This window comes from Echiichthys vipera (genome assembly GCF_963691815.1).
Source record: "Echiichthys vipera genome assembly, chromosome: X".
NCBI classification, from domain to species: domain Eukaryota; kingdom Metazoa; phylum Chordata; class Actinopteri; order Perciformes; family Trachinidae; genus Echiichthys; species Echiichthys vipera.
The window spans coordinates 30,255,918-30,272,477 of NC_139825.1; the positions used below are offsets into that span (position 1 = coordinate 30,255,918).

The window sequence follows — 16,560 nt, forward strand, 5'->3', positions numbered from 1 at the left end:
ATTTATTTATTGTGCTTAACAGACATTCACGTAAGTACACGTTAGGTACATAGTTCATTTATTCATTCTTTTGTGTCACAAACAAACAGTCCCTGAATTCAAGACAAATGGCTTTTTATACACTTTGTGAAGTTTGTTTTGTGTCCTTAGCTATAAAATACACAATACTGTATTTCAATCTAAAAATGGTAGAAAACCCTGGTCTGTCTTGCACTTTTGGACAACTGTATCGAAGGAAGCAGCTCTCGAACTGACACACACACAGACATTTGCAATCTGAAGCCAATATGAGGAAAAAGCGTAACAACATTCACCAAACTGCAACAGGTTAGTTAATTAACATGTCCGTCTCCTTCTTACACACATACATACACAGCCATTCAGCCAGACAGAGTCCAAGAGAAAATTAATTCAGTCAGTAAACCCAGGATCAGATAACATTTGGGGCTATGCTGTGTGTTTACATTTAAAAGGGTAAGCTACAGGTACTGTAGTGTAATGACTGGGATACTGAGTTGAGAATGGACTCACTACAAGACATTTTGGACATTGGGTTGGACTTGTGTTGTAGCACTAAATTCAATTTGAATTGATCATTATGTTTGCTGCTGTTCGTGAGTCAGAATAACATAAAAACTGATGTTCTAGACAAGAGGAATAAGAGAATACACTCCAATAACAATTTAACGTACAAGACTAGAATCTGAACATTATAAACAGACCGCAGAAAATGTGTCTTTGTCTTCATGTCCATCAAAAAAATCCACCATGTGTTGACCATGGCAAGTACTATGCAGTTGAAGGAGTCCATGTGGTACACGTACTGTACAACCTGCATCTCTGGAGAAGAGTTTGGTGTGTGTTAAGATACTTAAACTGTGCCAGCACCATCTTTGTCTGTTTTCACCCAGTCACACAGGTCCGACAGACTGTGTGTGTCTGTGTACACAGTGCTCATGTTCAGGGGGCAACAACCATAGGACCATCTTCCCATATTTAGTGTCAAGTGGTTCATGGCGCCAGTTACTGGTAATTTTTAAATACAAACTTAACCCCTAAAGGTGTCTATGAACACAACAATAAGAGAGGTATAACATTTAATGGTCCGATGAAGGCAGTCACATTAGGCTGGCTGAGAGAAAATGCCTGTCTCTTTAGCCTCATCCATTACTCAGAGTCTGGTCCAGCTCCTGATACCTTTACAAAACATGTTAAACATCAAACTAAAGCATAGGAATCCACTTCTCCCAATTAGTCAGAAGAGATACATGGTGGGAGTTGAGGTTCTGGCAGGGCTGGTTTGTTGTGAACTGGGTAGTTGGAGTCCAGGTCTCTCAAGTGTCCAGCAAAGATCCAACGGAGTCCTGCTGGGGGATCTCCAGAGGGGAAGAACTGTCTGGGGCAGTAGGGTGAGGGGAGTGGGAGACCCCTTTGCCCAAATTGCAACCCACACAACCCTGTAAGACACAAAGATATTAAATGTTAGTTCAGGTGAGCAGAAAGTTGAAGAGATTTTTTGTGAGTGTGATCAGATGCCCAACCTGTGTGTCTATCTCTTCTGGGAGGGTGTGCTGTTGGATCCAGGGATGGACCTCAGCCAACTCCTCTCTCTGTTCCTGGCTGAACCAAGGCTGGAGGGGCTGAAGTACCTGAAGCTTCTCCCTGTCTTCTGACAACACCTCATTCTGGTCCCTGGAAGAGAGAAAAGACAAGATACAAGGCAAAGAGAAAGTGTTAAATTACATCAAACCAGGGAACGATTTCTCGGACGGGGATTCTTTTGATATCCCTCCCTGACGTAATTGTTTTTTTGGGGATCATTTAAAATATTTTATTTTATACTATAAAGGTTATACAAGCGGGGTGGGGGTGAGGGCTTTAGCACACTTGAAGTCCCCCTTGGGTTTTGTTTTCCATCACATCGTTGTTATGATCTCAACATTTCCGACTGCACTCGAAGGCAGCTTCATTTCACGGAAAAGAGAGAAAGAAGAGACAGAGGGAAACAATCAGCTGTTACACAAACAGTTTAGTGCTTGTGTTTTTGTTTTTTTTACCCTCTTAGTTTTTTTAGTTGTTTCTTGTGGCAGTTAGAGAGGCAGGATGTTAACCATTTACTGTAAAGGACTCACACCACCTTAATGACTTTGACAAGTCTGATCGCATGACGTCTGGATGTGTTTCTCCAAAAGTTGAGTCTGTTTCAACCACCAACACCCTGCAACTTCCACTGCTGCAGCCTAAACGGACTACTGGATTTTCGTTAGACTACCTGATCTGGTCTGAATACCCGCCTAAACAGCTACCCTCAGAAGAGGAGAACTCAGAGGATGCACAGTGATTGTCCAGAAAAGTTAAGTGTCTGTTAAATCCAGGTTTGAGAAGTAGCTATGATGCTAATAAATTAATGAAGAATCTCTTTGAGATTGTAAAATTAAATTAAATATATAAATTTGACGATACATGTAAGAGATGCTTTAAAAAGGGTATATTTGCCAAGTGTGATTCAAAGAATTTATATTCAAGAAGTCTTGATCTAAAAACATAGCAACAAAACATTGTAAAAAGGGCAATGGCATTGTTTGATAAGTAGAATCTAAATATAATTTTATTTAGTGAGTACTGCTTTTAAAGTAAAAATTCAACTCACATTGATGCTCTGCTCAGGTTGAAATGTTTCAAAGTGTGATGTCTAAGGCAAATCCGTTTTATTGTTTATCATTAGTGAAGTGGTCAAGGTAAGTGTGGTGTTGTGTTTGTACCTGGTGTGGATCTGGTACGTCATCATGACATGATCAGGCGTGTGCTGGACCATGGTCCACAGTGAGTTCTCTGCCCGAGTGTCAAAGCTGTGTTGGCGGTCTGCCGATGGCTCCTGGCTCTTACGGGCTTTGCGTGATGTGTCCGATGAATCATTACTAGCAAAGTATTTGCTGCTGTTACTGCTGCCTGTAAGCCAGGGAATACTCTGCATCAATCATTTCACCCTACTAATAAGTGGAACTGTTGTTCTTCTGTCTTAAAGTATCCTCAACTGCATTGCTTGATTTGATTGTTTTACTCATTTGCATGCTCATTAGTAAAATGTATTTAAATTAAATGTGTGCAGATTGTTTCAAGTTAATTATTTTTTTATTTGTTTATGTGTGTATTGTATGCATTGGTTTTGTCCCTCTTACCAGTGTGTGAGGTGGCGGTTCCATTGGAGCCAGATCCAGATCCCAGGGAGCCTCCAGAATCCCCTGACCCAGAGCCTGAGGCATTGGAGCCGGTCCCAGACCTGGCATCCTCCTGCAGAAGCAGCTCGAGCAGCTCACTGGATGTAGACTGGGCATCGTGGTTCCCAGAGTCACTGGGGTTATCACCCTGATCCAGAGAAATGTTTAACAGTCAGAACTAAGCCAACTACTTTTGCTGTGATTATAGTTGGAAGAGCTATGTACTAGGGATGCCACTAACGACTATTTTTAACAATTGATCTATAGACTATTTTATCGTAAATCATTTTCTTCCAAAAAAAATCAAATTGACTGTTTCATTTATGTTATTCATTCATTTTATTCTGACCATTGTATAATGCAGCACAAAGCAAAAGTTTACATGTTAAACTGTAGATCAAAACAACAAACTAACTGGCAACAACAACATTTAAAAAAGTATTAGGCTAAAATAACAAAAAGAGAACTTATTATTTCAGTTTTGGTGAACAAAACTAACCCATTCTACCACCACACATCCCTCTTCTCAGATCCAACAATTTAAAGTTTCTTTAAATATCTTAGTTATTTATCAGTTACTTTTCCCCATGAACCACATCAGATTAAATTAGATTTGCCGCAGCTTCCGTGATCGGTAAGCAGCTGTTAGTTATAATGGCTGAGCTCTGCTGCTCTGTAGCGACCATGTAGCGGCATACATATGTGCCATGGTCTGTGCCCTTGTATTTCACCACTCGGTAAAACACAAGAGCAGACCGTGTGAAGCGGCGCTCATCAGCACCGCCAGTGCACCATGAATATAAGAGAAACACTGATGACAGGAATGTATTGAATCCTTTTAGAAAAAGTAAGAATTATGCATAGATTCAAAATATTGATGTCGACGCCTTTTCAGCGTCAACGTCATTGATTATAACGACTAATCGCGGCAGCCCTACTAAGTACTGTTTATCAACATATAATGGGTATGTATGACAGACTGACCTGGTGGGCATGCTGTTCGTTGAGACTTTCTGCGTGGTTGTGCCCGGTGCTGCTCTGCCCTTCACTCTGCTTTGGCAACTCCTCCTGCAGCAAGTTCAGCTGCAGTGGAGAACTTGAGCGAGAGCTGGAGAATAAAGCCCGGGGACCAGCTGCCTCCTCCTCTTCCCCGACAGAGGAGCTGGGCCTGGGCGGGCAGAGCAGAGGGCCCAGGCAGGTTTGAGTGAGGGGGACAGGCTGGGCTTGGAACTGGGGCTGGGATTGAGGGAAGGGGACACCGTCAGGAACAAAGCCTGCCATGGTGATGGGTACCTGGGGCAACATGGAAGGACTGGGCGTTGGGTAAATGGACGGGTAGCTTGCAGTGAATGGTGGGTAGCTGGGCAGCATAACAGCCATGAACTGAGTCGCGTAAGGGTTGATTCCCTGGACAGGAGCCATGGGCTGCAGGTTCTGAAAGTTCTGGATATTCTGCAGATTTTGAAAGGGGTCCATCTGGATTTGTTGCATGCCTGGCAGGCTCTGAGCAGGCCGCATGATGTTGAAGTTGTAGTTGAGCTGGGTTTGGTCGGCAGGCTGCAGGACCATGGGATTTGCTCCAGGGAGCTGCTGTGGCCTGGGCGGTTGCACCGGGGAAGGCTGGGTTGCCATCATGGGGAAGAATGGCGCATGGAGTTGGGATGTTTGACTGTATGGTGCCTCCATCTGGGGCTGAGAGGATTCTGAGGAGGGCCAGGAGGAGTGTGGGACACAACGAGGAGGGCCAGCTGGGGAAGTGTAGCTATCTGAGGAACCCTGGGGTTTGGGGCGCTTGTGTCTGGGCTTTCCTTTCCGAGAGCGATTCAACCCAACAGCGCTCACAGGACGTAGGTAGTCGCCTGTGATGAGATAGACACAGGCTGTAGAATACCAGCCACTAAATCCACAAATTGTTACTCACATTAAAAAGTAAATACATACCTGGGTGATGGGAGTGAGCCATAGAGCTGTTGTCCAGCTGCAGATAGGAGCTGTAGGGGCTCTGGAGGATGCGATGACGGAATCGGTCCACATACTCTTGCTCCTCCTTCTGGGTGTGAGCTGACAGCACCTCCTTGGTGAGACCTATAACCCTTCGTTCCTCTGTGGCGGGGCTTGGGGCAGGACGGACAGGGGTCGGAGCAGCATCAGCAGGCTCACTGCCCATCGGGGCATCCTCCAGCGCCGTGGCCTCTGTGGAAGAACATCAAGGAAAAAACATGTTCAACAGAAAGTTTACAGGCCTTTCCTCCCTAACAACAGGTTCCCACCGGACTCTAAATCGCTGTGAAGCGTCAGGAAACACAGCCTGCTTCATTTTGGCGACCATGCTCATCAATTGTGCTGGTTATAAAGGGGGCACAGCAGAGCTCATGTATAAAATATGCATCCCCTGCTTGCTCTACCTTTTGATTTTCCTGCCCCTCTTCCTACTGTAAAATCAATTCCCCCAGTTTTTCCACAAACAATTCAAAATAAAGATTTAACTCTCATATGAGGCTTATTAAAATGTATCTGACCCCCATGATTTGATACGCATATGTAAGTGTATGTTTATGTACCTGATTCCGGCTGGGGTACATGAACAATAGTGCTGCTGTATGAACACTGGCTGGTGACAGAAACTACACTCATGGCCTTAGTTGACATTGTGATGTCTGTCAGAGGGGCTCCAACAACAGCTGCTGCCGTCGGGGCCACTGAGGCTGAACTGTCCAACACCACTGGAAAGTGAGGAGAAACAACTATAACAGTTAATTTTACTTTTGCAAGGACCACAAAAAAGGACTCTTTTGAGGTGTATATGGTGTGTTTATACCATCTGAGCTGGCCTGAGCTGCGTCAGTTGCTTCAGCGGGCTTGTCGTCTTCTGAGGTAGAAGATGAGGAAGAGGAGCTGGCGAAGGAATGAGATTCACTCTTCCGCTTGAGGGCTGGGCCTGTACAGCTCTCCAAATATCTGGAACACACAAACGCACACAATTAATGGTGTGACAGGAATTAGTTGCTTCAGCATATAATAAACTAAAACAGAGAGTGGCATGATGAAGCAACCAACACATACCTGATAATGTTGTCCACACAGTTGATCTGCTGATAGGAGGGAAGGTGTGTTTGCTTCCTGTCTTCTTCATGATCTCTGACCTCAGGGTTGGACACTGCAGGGGGCAGCCGTGCTAGGGGAATAAAAGGTAATTTTTAGCCATTATTTTTAAAGTATTTGCCCATTTAAATACAATATATTTTAAGTTTTGCATTTGTACTTGAGGCTGCCTTACCTGTGGCTGGTTTGCCAAGAATATGAGTTTTGAGGTTGGATCCCAGATAAGCCTGCTGGCCCCAACTCTTGACTCTATTAACATCAGCGCAAATCTGCTGCAAAGTCATCTGCAATAGCACACAGACAATGTATCAATGTTGTTAACCTTGACGGCAGAGTTACCACTGGCTTCCTGAGCTGTGATGTCTCACCGGTTCCCGGTGTGAGTCCTCCCACAGGTTACCATTGCTGTCACTTGAAGAAGCCACGCTGATGTAGTGCTCATGAGAGCCGTTACTCCCCAAACTGCCATAACCACTGGATCCATTGTTATGAACCGGCTGTGGAGAGACACACAAAAAGTGAAGGTAATTGAGAAATTCTGAGAGAGTAGAGCGTTTGTGTGTTTGTATAAATTGTATAAATGGGCATGTGTGTGGTCTAGGACAGCAACTTGCTTTCAATATCAATTAATATATCAATTATATAGTTAGATAATAAAAAATGTCAAAAAAGCCAACAGTGGCCTTCAAATGCCTTACTGTTATTATCATTGAATGATATATTTGAATGAACTGCATTGAAATAGTGACCTGCAGGAATAGCTTATAAATCTTTGCTTGCAGATCTTTTATTTCCTCATGGGTGACTGGGACATTCTCATTAGTCGGGGCAGCAAACACATCCTCATTCAGTGGACTCCTGGCGCCAAAAAAACAGCAGCACAATGTCATCGTTATTATGATGTCATTAAATTTCATAACGCTTTTAGCAACAATAGCGTTGCTACAACACTTTCCAGTCACACAGTTGGATTACAAGACAGACTATGCAAATAACAAACCCCCGGTAACCCGGAGCACATAAGAAGCACTGAGACTCTGAACAATTTAAAATGTTTTATTTTGTGCTTTTGCTACTTACGTCCTGACTTTGTGCCGTCCAATGATAAAGGCCACCTTGCGGCTCCAAGGGTTGATGAAGCTGGACCAGCTGGTGTCCAATGTGATGTGGTCTCCATTCTGACAGCGCAGACGCATCGGAGAGTGCTCAAACGGAGACTGGCCCGCATACTTCAAGACTACATGTGGCATGAAGAGTTTTAGTGAAAAAAAAAGAAAAAAGAAAATTAGAGGAACAATTTATAATCTGTGTTATTAGCTAATCTAACAATTTCTTACTTCAATGATAAAATCAATGACAAATTTTCATCTCAAAATACAACGTTCTATTTTTAAACTTCCTCCTTGAACACTTACTTTTGCGGTGCATAGACAGCATGAGGGGACGGTCGTCTGGGTGAATGCAAGTCAGCAATGACGTGCCAATCAGATCTTGGGGAAGGTATCCTAGCAACGGCACAGCCCTGTGGGTTATGACCATCAAATTATTTTTATTAACAAACCAATATTCAAAAAGCTCAATGTAAACTCTGATCGTGTGTATACTGACCTGTCATCCACCTCCAGGAACACACAGCCGGGTGAGTGCGTGGTGGTGAAGATACGCTTGTCCATGGGGATCCGAGGTGCTGCATGAGCAATTAAGATCAATGTCAGGGATATATAAAATGGATCTTTCTCAGAAACATCCCTGTGGTGGGCATGGATGCGCAGGAAGTTGGGCAGATATTATCCATTAGAGAAAAAAGGAAGCAAATAAGCAACTGGATGTTTACTATTTCTTGGGAAAGGCAGTTTGAGTTGTGTGCAGTTTGTCGTGCTAATGATTGTACCCTCGTATCCAGAGATGATGCGTTCAGCCAGCGCCAGGCAGCACGGCTCCTCCTCTTCCTCACTGCTTCCTGTTTCCTGCACTGTCAGCAGGTAGGGCGTTACCCGAAATGGGTTGTAACGCATCTCACCCTCACGGTCCTTCCCACCCCTAAAACATAAATGGTTTTCATTTCTACAGTTATTTATGAAGTCCAATTCAGTAAACTAATATTAACAAAAATGCATGTCAAACTTGAGATGATCAAACAAATGCAGACTACGGCTATACCTACATTCATCATTCTCCTACACACATGTTACACAATTACTGTGGAACAATACATACAATAATCCAAACTTTGGCTGTATGACTCACATAGTTCTATGGGGTTGGCAGGATGCATGAAGTGCTTTAAAAAGGGAGCTTCAGCTGTGTGTGTACTGATTATTATTGGTAAAGATTTGCAATTGTGTCCGAGATAATGTTGTGAAATAAGATGTGGGATTAATATTTTCTGAACACATCAGATTTTTTCCACAGAGATTCTTTTATTGTGAAATTGCATATCTGTGGCAGGCCTACTAGAGGGAAGATCCTTAACAGATTGAAGATACTGACCTGATTCTGCAGAAGAAAGACTTGACCTGGGCACAGTCAAACAGAACCCCAGCTGCAGAAGCAAAGAACAGAGAAAAGTGAGTTATCTGCCAGTTCTTTTCATTCTTTCAGTTATCTGCACGAATTCACAATACTGTACAAACAAATACAAATAAAGACAGAAAATATCTATTACAAAGACTGCTGTAAAGTCAAATGTACAGTTCATTTAAATAATAACCTAAAACATTACTAACTTTTTGTTTAGAAATAAATTAAATAAGTTAAAAAAGAGTAGGTAAAACAACAGATTTTTATAATCCATTTGTTTTGTGTTGTGAATATGTATGTATTCAATTATGAAATCAGAGTTGCCTTCAGAATTTACATAACTATTTTCGATTGCTGCTGAATCTCATTTTCCCTTCAAATTGTAATAAATAAAAACAAAAAGCTAAAACTATCTACTACATGCTGAAATGATATTGAAACTAAATAAAAAATAGAAAAGCATAAAATATTAAAGATCTTTTCAAAATGTGGTTCAAACACACCTGTATGTGAGTTGCTCCAGGGTGGCAGATGTGGCTGAGCCGTGTGCGAGTAGAAGACATTAACATCTTGGTGGAAAAGCAGCTCCACAAATTTGGATGACTCCAGGAACTTCCTCTTGCAGCACAGGATGCTGGGAGCCTGCTCCGACGCATACAACACGCGGCCGCTCGATAGAGAGAAAACCACCACGAAGGAGTCCTACACACAGACACAGAGACGTACGCATGCACAGGTAGAAACACACGCACACAAGCGAGCCATGTCAGACGCACGCAGAATCAGTAAACACACATACATTCACACACACGCCCAGCCATGAGTTAAATCAACATGTGCACGTATGTATGCAATATGGTTGGGTACTATTCACATTTGAACCGATACCGGCACCTAGAAATTGGTACTGGTAACCAGTCCATTTTGCGGTTTAGTGACACTGAAAACTGTCTCTTTCGACATGTAAGTCAATGGGAAAGGTATTTTTGGGCCAGAGGACATCGCGTGATGGACACAGTAGTTGCAATTCTACCGTAAGGCTACTATGTCAAATTGGCTTCAAAGCCCAGCGCACTTCCTGGAGGGCTGTCCCAAACCCTACAACCTTCACCTGTCACCAGGGCATAGAGAACGCTGTTGTGTATGAACGTTTAACAACACTGCGACCACGCTTGACTCACATTTATACTATATTATATTGCAGCGGGCGTTGTTCGCGTTGTCTGCGCTAAGTTTTGAAATGTGTAACCACACATGCCACCACTTTCAGCTTGCCATTTCCCAGACTATAATTTGAACAAGCTGCAGGTGCGAGAAGAGGGGCAGAGAAGCTCGCCCTTACGCACTCTCAGGTACCAAAATTTGTCACAGAATGAATTAACGCCAATCGGTACTACCAACATAAACCGGCCGGTACCCTTAAAAGTACCAAGTTCAGTACCCAACCTTAGTATGCAAGGATAAATCTGTGTGAGTCTGTTTATACCGTGTTTTTAAGGTTGTGCTCAGATGTGACCCTCTCCAACTCTTCTAGGGTGCAAACAGTGGCAGCTCTCTTCTCATCCTGGCCATTTCGCATCAGCAGTTTGTAGTATTCGCCGTTGGCTACAAAGGACAACAAAAACACACATGTTGCTTTTAAACAACACTGAAGGATTTTCAAGAAATAACAAAAACGGAAACGCAGGTTTCCACTTTACCTTGAACTTGTTTGACACAGTTGAGTGCATATTGTAAGGCCTCCACAGTGCTCGCTTTGCTGCGACTGCGTTTGTCTGATGGAATCCTCTTCTTCATCTCAGCCACTGTGACCATTACCTCTCTGTGGGACTGCCCTCTGTTACCATCTGTATTCTCACTGCTACACACACACATTCAGAGATTTTAACTTAAAAATGCAGTAGCAAATAGAAAGGTTTTCAACCCTGATTTAAATGAGCTGAAAGTTGGAGCAGAAGATTTACTGGGAGATTGTCTCAGATTCCAGACTCACAGTAAGAAACCTGTCCCCAAAGATAGTAGTATACAATAGTATTCTAAATACAGTTTAGTAAAATGGTAAAATCACAACCAAAACTGATGGTTGTAAATACTCATCACAGTTCAAACGTTCTGGTACAACGTCTACCTTTCATACTTGCCATAGCCATAGCCATAGCCACACTGACTTTTGTTTTTGCCTCCAAAATAAATCTATAATATGAGTAATCGGGCTGAACTGTCTTGTTTACCACCTGTATGATCCTCTGAATGGTTGTGTCGTTTGCTCCATTGGAGTTCTCAGCTTTTACTTTGGTGAGTGCAATGTGGTAATTTACACAACCGACAGCTAGAGCTACAAAAATAAAACCCAAGTTCAAGTAAACTGGTGTCAACATCTTCACAAAATTAAAATATAAACTCAAATTTTTTCACATAAGATTTTCTGATGAGTTAGCATGTGCTTGTTATACAGTTTAGAATACATAATTGTGTATCACCATATATGGATTTATCACAATACGTTTGCATCCAAAGATGATAAATGATCACCAATTATTGCCCAGCCCTAATGCTGTATTTTGTACTTATTTTGAGATTAATGGAGAGACATGGCAGTAATCTGAGTCACTGTGGTATGATGTGTATATATACGCAAAAGAAGTCGAGATACATGCAATCAGGCAAATACCTCTTGGTTGAAGCTGAGGTAGATCCTGTGACACTACCAGGGCTGTGATTAGCCGAGGAAGAGAGGTCATGCGATCCACTTGTCATCTCCTCGTCTTCCTGTCCCACTTCTCCACCTGAAGCTCCGCTCTCCTCGCTCCCAAGACGCTCCGACTGCACCACGCCGTCCTGCAGCCCTGACGACACCCTTGCCTCCTCTGCACCTCCTCCCGTGGCTGACAGCAACGTAGGCTCCTCCCCATCTGGACTGCTGTCACCTCCAAGCATCTCCACACTTTGGTCACACATCAATAGTAATTTGTCCAGACAGAGTGGTCAGTAGAGGTCTTCATATGTTCAACAAGGCAAATGGGTTCCATGTGGTGACAATAAATGATGATGATGTATAGTCAAACAGCGCTGAATGTAGGATGTGAGGATCTGCCTTAAGCACTGTAAGGTAAAGGAAATAATAAAGATGTTAAGAAACTGTGTCAGAACAAAGTTTGCAGGATTTAATTCACAAGACGGAAGCAATAGCAAATATCTGAGAAAGTGTCTTTGCTATGTGAAACCTGTGACTGAAAAAAAATATGAGTGTGTTATAATATTCTTACTTTTTCCAGTTAATACTCTTGAGATGTCAATCAGATAGCGTAGGAATATGATTGTTGTTGCATTCTACAGTATTTAGGTGTGTATGTTTCAGGCACGGCTTTTCCCGGAGCATTGAATGACCCAGAGCCATTGTTAAAGTAATTAGTTAGTAACACCTGTGCTTTGCCTGCTATCGTGTGTCTGCCGGGAACAATATCTATTGAGGCAGGAAATGCACAAATTTAAGTGCCAAAAACTTGCACCAAGTTCGATGTGGCAAAAGCACAAAAAAAACCATATAGCAAATATAAACAAATGTTACGTGCAACAAGACTTTGTTTTTCATTTCTCAAACGACAACACAATCTGCCTTGTTATGTAACACAATTGGGCTGTCTGACTATCAAACTGGCTCGCTCACTGCTTTCTGACTCACTCCCATCATCTACGATTCACGCACATATGGGCACAATTCATCCATCACTACCACCAACAGCAGGTACAACTCTGCCCAATGTCAGCCTTTACACACAGCCGATATAACACAATAATAAGCACACACACACACACAGACACACACAGACACACCTTATTTAATTCTTATTACAGATAAAGAGTAGCCCACCCCACATTCAAAATAGTTTTTTTTTTTTTTTAAATCAAACTCAACATAATGAAACATTACAATGAACACAGAGGTAATACATCTACCTTCTTTTGCATTTTGTTTCCAACTGCAGTTTTTATAACCATAATACCTTTGTGAAAAATAAAAATAAAAACTGTGCTACCACCTGCTACTGTACACATGGCAGTGACACAAGATAGGCGAGACGCGAACAAAGAGGGAGACACACAGAGATAAACACAGGAGCCAATGAAAATATCCTGTGTTGTTCAACAGGTCGTCACTGCAGGATTACATAACCAGCTTGCTCAATTCAGAGTGTACAAGCCATCCTATTACTTGAGACATTATATTTGTACTGTGTGCGTAAAACGTACAGAAGCAAACATGTGATGGTGTAGGGATAATGCTCTGGCCCTGCCTTAATTTTACAGCACACAAACAGACCTGATATAGCCAAGGTCAAGGTGCTGAGGCAGGTTAGTAATTAGTATTTTTATACCCCACTTCTCAGTGGGGAAAGGTGTGACTTTGAATTCTAGTTCAAAGTAAATTACAATCCAAATGTAAACAAAAGTTTAGTTGCACCAATAAAATTGGTGGTTGGAACACACTATCACTCCCAGACTGAACGATCATATAATATGAAAATGATCAAGAAACGAAAACTAAAGTTGTTTATTTATATTTCACACTGTTCATGATTTTGTACTGTAGACGTTACTAATGTTTGTAGACATAAGCCCTATTCGGACAGGATTAGTTTAATGTGGGGACGTGGGGTAAATAGCCTTACCTCAGGACATCTGTAATATAAATGGCCAATTTGCACGGGATTAAGAAATCCCTGAATTCTACCAGAGGTGGGAGGGGTTACTCGACTTACGCACTGACATCACCTCCCTGTCTCAATGTGTGTGCTACGTAGCTTCCTGATTAGTGATAGACCGATATTTGTGTTTTTTAGGTGTATCGTATCGGCCGATGCAGGGTGCTGGGTTCGCCGTTACTCGTCTTTCCGGCATTATTTACAGACAGGCGTCCACAGGCAGTTCCATGTTGCTAGAGACGCCTTTTTTAAGATCAATAAATGTTCCTTTTTTAAAATTGAGACTCGTAACATTTGTTATCATCATTATGTAACTTTTATGATGTCAATTGAGGGATCAAATGTAGTATCCACGATGAAAAAAAATCTGTATCGGCATCGGCCTTAGAAAATCCATATCAGTCGATCCCTATTCCTGATATCACAAAATTAAGGAAACATGAAACTAAAGGACAGATTCGATTATCTAGAAAAAGTGCTTCTTCAAAAATATGTTTGCACAGGACTAAAACCTCCGGTAAACATGACCTTGACCCATCCGAATAGGGCTATAGAAGTCATATTCATAATTGTGGCCATATGCTAGACTGAAATTCCAGGTCAATGAACAACCAAATTGTCTCCTGAATGTCCTCTGTCTGTCTCCGTTTGTTTTCTGAAATGTTTGTTTGATAACTTAGTTAGTATGTCCGCTTTGATGCCTTCAGCTGTATGTGAAGATAGATGTGTAGATGGATGCAACAACATAAATAAAAAGCAATAAAATGATTGATGTTGGCATCTCATAGAGCTTCTCAGACATGATTTGAACCATCTCTGGTGGGAAGCAACCCAGCCTGCCAGAACAACACCGTAGAAATAGAATTGTATTTCTATGGGTAACATCATATGGCTATGAAAATCATAATTTTAAAACATATTATTCACAGACTGGCAAAATGTTAACGTGGTCCGTCTACTAGGGATGCAACTAACAATTACTTTCATTATAAATTAATCTGCCAATTTTTTTCTAGATTAATCAATCAATATTTTTGTCTATACAATTCGTTAGATAGTAAAAAAAAAATTAAAAAGTGAAAACCAGTTTCTAAAAGTCCAATGTGTCTTTCTGTCAGTCCAAAACCCACATATATTCAGTTCCATATAACATAAAACAGAGAAAAGCCCAAAATATCCATATTTCAGAGGCTGAAACAGCAGTTTCTACCATTCTTGCATGAAAAATAATCAAAATAGTTGGCAATTAATAATCGTTATAGCTCTACGATCTACCTTAATGTTGACATTAATTCCAGAAGGAAAAATAATATATAAGATTTAGGTGAAGATGGGCTAACTGACTTATGACAACCAGTTAAGTATTTATGAGTTGAAGTGCATGCAGCCAGAGGTAGTAGTGACCCTTGTAAGTGCATTTAAAGATCTTTTCAGCGGAATTCCATTGCTAGGCAACAACCTTGGCCCTGGTTAACTTCCTATCAGTTAATGTCATTCACATCCACTGCAACAGGTAAAACAAACCTGCGCCCATTTAAAACATTTATGTTTACATCTTTGAAAAAGGTCATACATAGGTCACCTCAAAAAACAAAAAAATAACAATGTTATCGCTCTAATAAGTAAACAAACACAAATACAACTGATATGAAAGAAGAATTAAAGTCATCACTGATACCTGTCTCTCATGCCTCCATCCAGCAGAAAAAAGAAAATCTTCAACAACAGCCCCAAGACCTGATCCCACTCAAAACAAACCTGACACTCATTTGACGGTTCACTACCCTCCCTGCCCACATGAACCCAGGAACCTCAGCAAACCCAGTAACCACCACTGACGTTACCAGTTACAACGTAAAGCTTATGGCTTTACACGAGCACAGACAGCACAACCGCCATTATGACATGAATTTAAAAAAACATTATTGCCACACATCTGCATATTACATTTTGAGACAAATTATAATATAAGTAAAGAATGTGCACGTTAGTAAATCCTGACACTCTTAAGACAGTAGCCTCCTGACTTATAGCAGACATGTTAACAGCAACAACACTGACCACTGCTTACAGCCGCGTCCTACTGAACTGGTGGGAGTTGTGTATCCAGTATCCAGCTGAAACTACATAATACACACTCTGGGACTAAAGAATACAACACAACGGCCACACTGAATTTGTTTACTTTACCCTGCTCTCTCTTTGTGACCGAGGTGGCCAGCTTAGCCCGTTTAGCTAACTCTCTAAATCGTCGGTCCCTTGATGGAATATTTACCTTTCTTTGACTCCACGTGTGTCTCCGTTTCATTATCCGATAAACTACTTTGAATTAAATTGCATTAAACGTATATATTTCTTTAAACGTATCTGTGATTCGGTCACGTACGTTAAAACCGTCATCTATTCCGAAGCGCTTGACACATTTGTGCAACGTGAGGCCATCGCGACATGGCTCCGCCCACTCCGCGATGATTGGGCAGATAAATATTGCATCTATCTCGTGATTGGACAAATACCGCAAAGTGGGCGTTTCCGAGACCGCGGTCTGTCACGGCTTGCTGGCGGTTCACGTGGATCTACATGTTACGCAACAGAGGGACAACAAGCCAGCACCGACCCCACTACAAGCCCCGCTGCATCATCCACCCCTCTACTACTGAATGAATGAACTATTTTGGTCCCGATTATGCACTTCACACATCTTGATGCGTTTGACAAGAAACTTTTGATCTTGATTTGTCGTCATTTATTTGACATATTAACGGTAATATGTTTTTTTTGTTGTATCAAATTGCAAGAATCACAAGATAGGCGTAATTGATATAGCACATTTCATACATGAAATGCAGCTCAAAGTGCTGTACAACAAAGAAATGACATGCAACAAGTGCTTCACATTAAAATGACACAGAATGAACATGAAAATAGGAATATATGGGATTTATATGTGCCAAATAGATAGAAGATAATAAATAAGTAAAACAAGCTAACAATAAAATACATACAACAACATCTTC

The 16,560-nt window shown here is 41.7% G+C and overlaps 1 protein-coding gene across 2 annotated transcripts; it reads right to left on the reverse strand.

The window, feature by feature from the left end:
- per3 (period circadian clock 3) lies at positions 1 to 15,957 on the reverse strand. 2 transcript variants are annotated; one of them, XM_083938629.1, is made up of 22 exons: positions 15,819 to 15,957; positions 11,512 to 11,942; positions 10,541 to 10,698; positions 10,327 to 10,445; positions 9,344 to 9,542; positions 8,811 to 8,862; positions 8,212 to 8,360; positions 7,929 to 8,007; positions 7,736 to 7,842; positions 7,401 to 7,557; positions 7,070 to 7,178; positions 6,689 to 6,817; positions 6,496 to 6,604; positions 6,282 to 6,393; positions 6,037 to 6,176; positions 5,780 to 5,941; positions 5,160 to 5,411; positions 4,203 to 5,077; positions 3,180 to 3,366; positions 2,763 to 2,949; positions 1,542 to 1,692; positions 1 to 1,457 (listed from the first exon to the last, which is right to left on the reverse strand). In XM_083938629.1, the coding sequence occupies exons 2-22, from the start codon at positions 11,796 to 11,798 to the stop codon at positions 1,335 to 1,337; spliced, it is 3,843 nt and encodes a 1,280-aa protein (XP_083794755.1). In that variant the 5' UTR covers positions 11,799 to 11,942; positions 15,819 to 15,957; the 3' UTR covers positions 1 to 1,334. The 2 variants fall into 2 exon arrangements, with proteins under 2 accessions (XP_083794755.1, XP_083794754.1); XM_083938628.1 differs by having other exon boundaries at positions 10,541 to 10,701.
- Between the last annotated feature and the right edge of the window lie 603 nt (positions 15,958 to 16,560).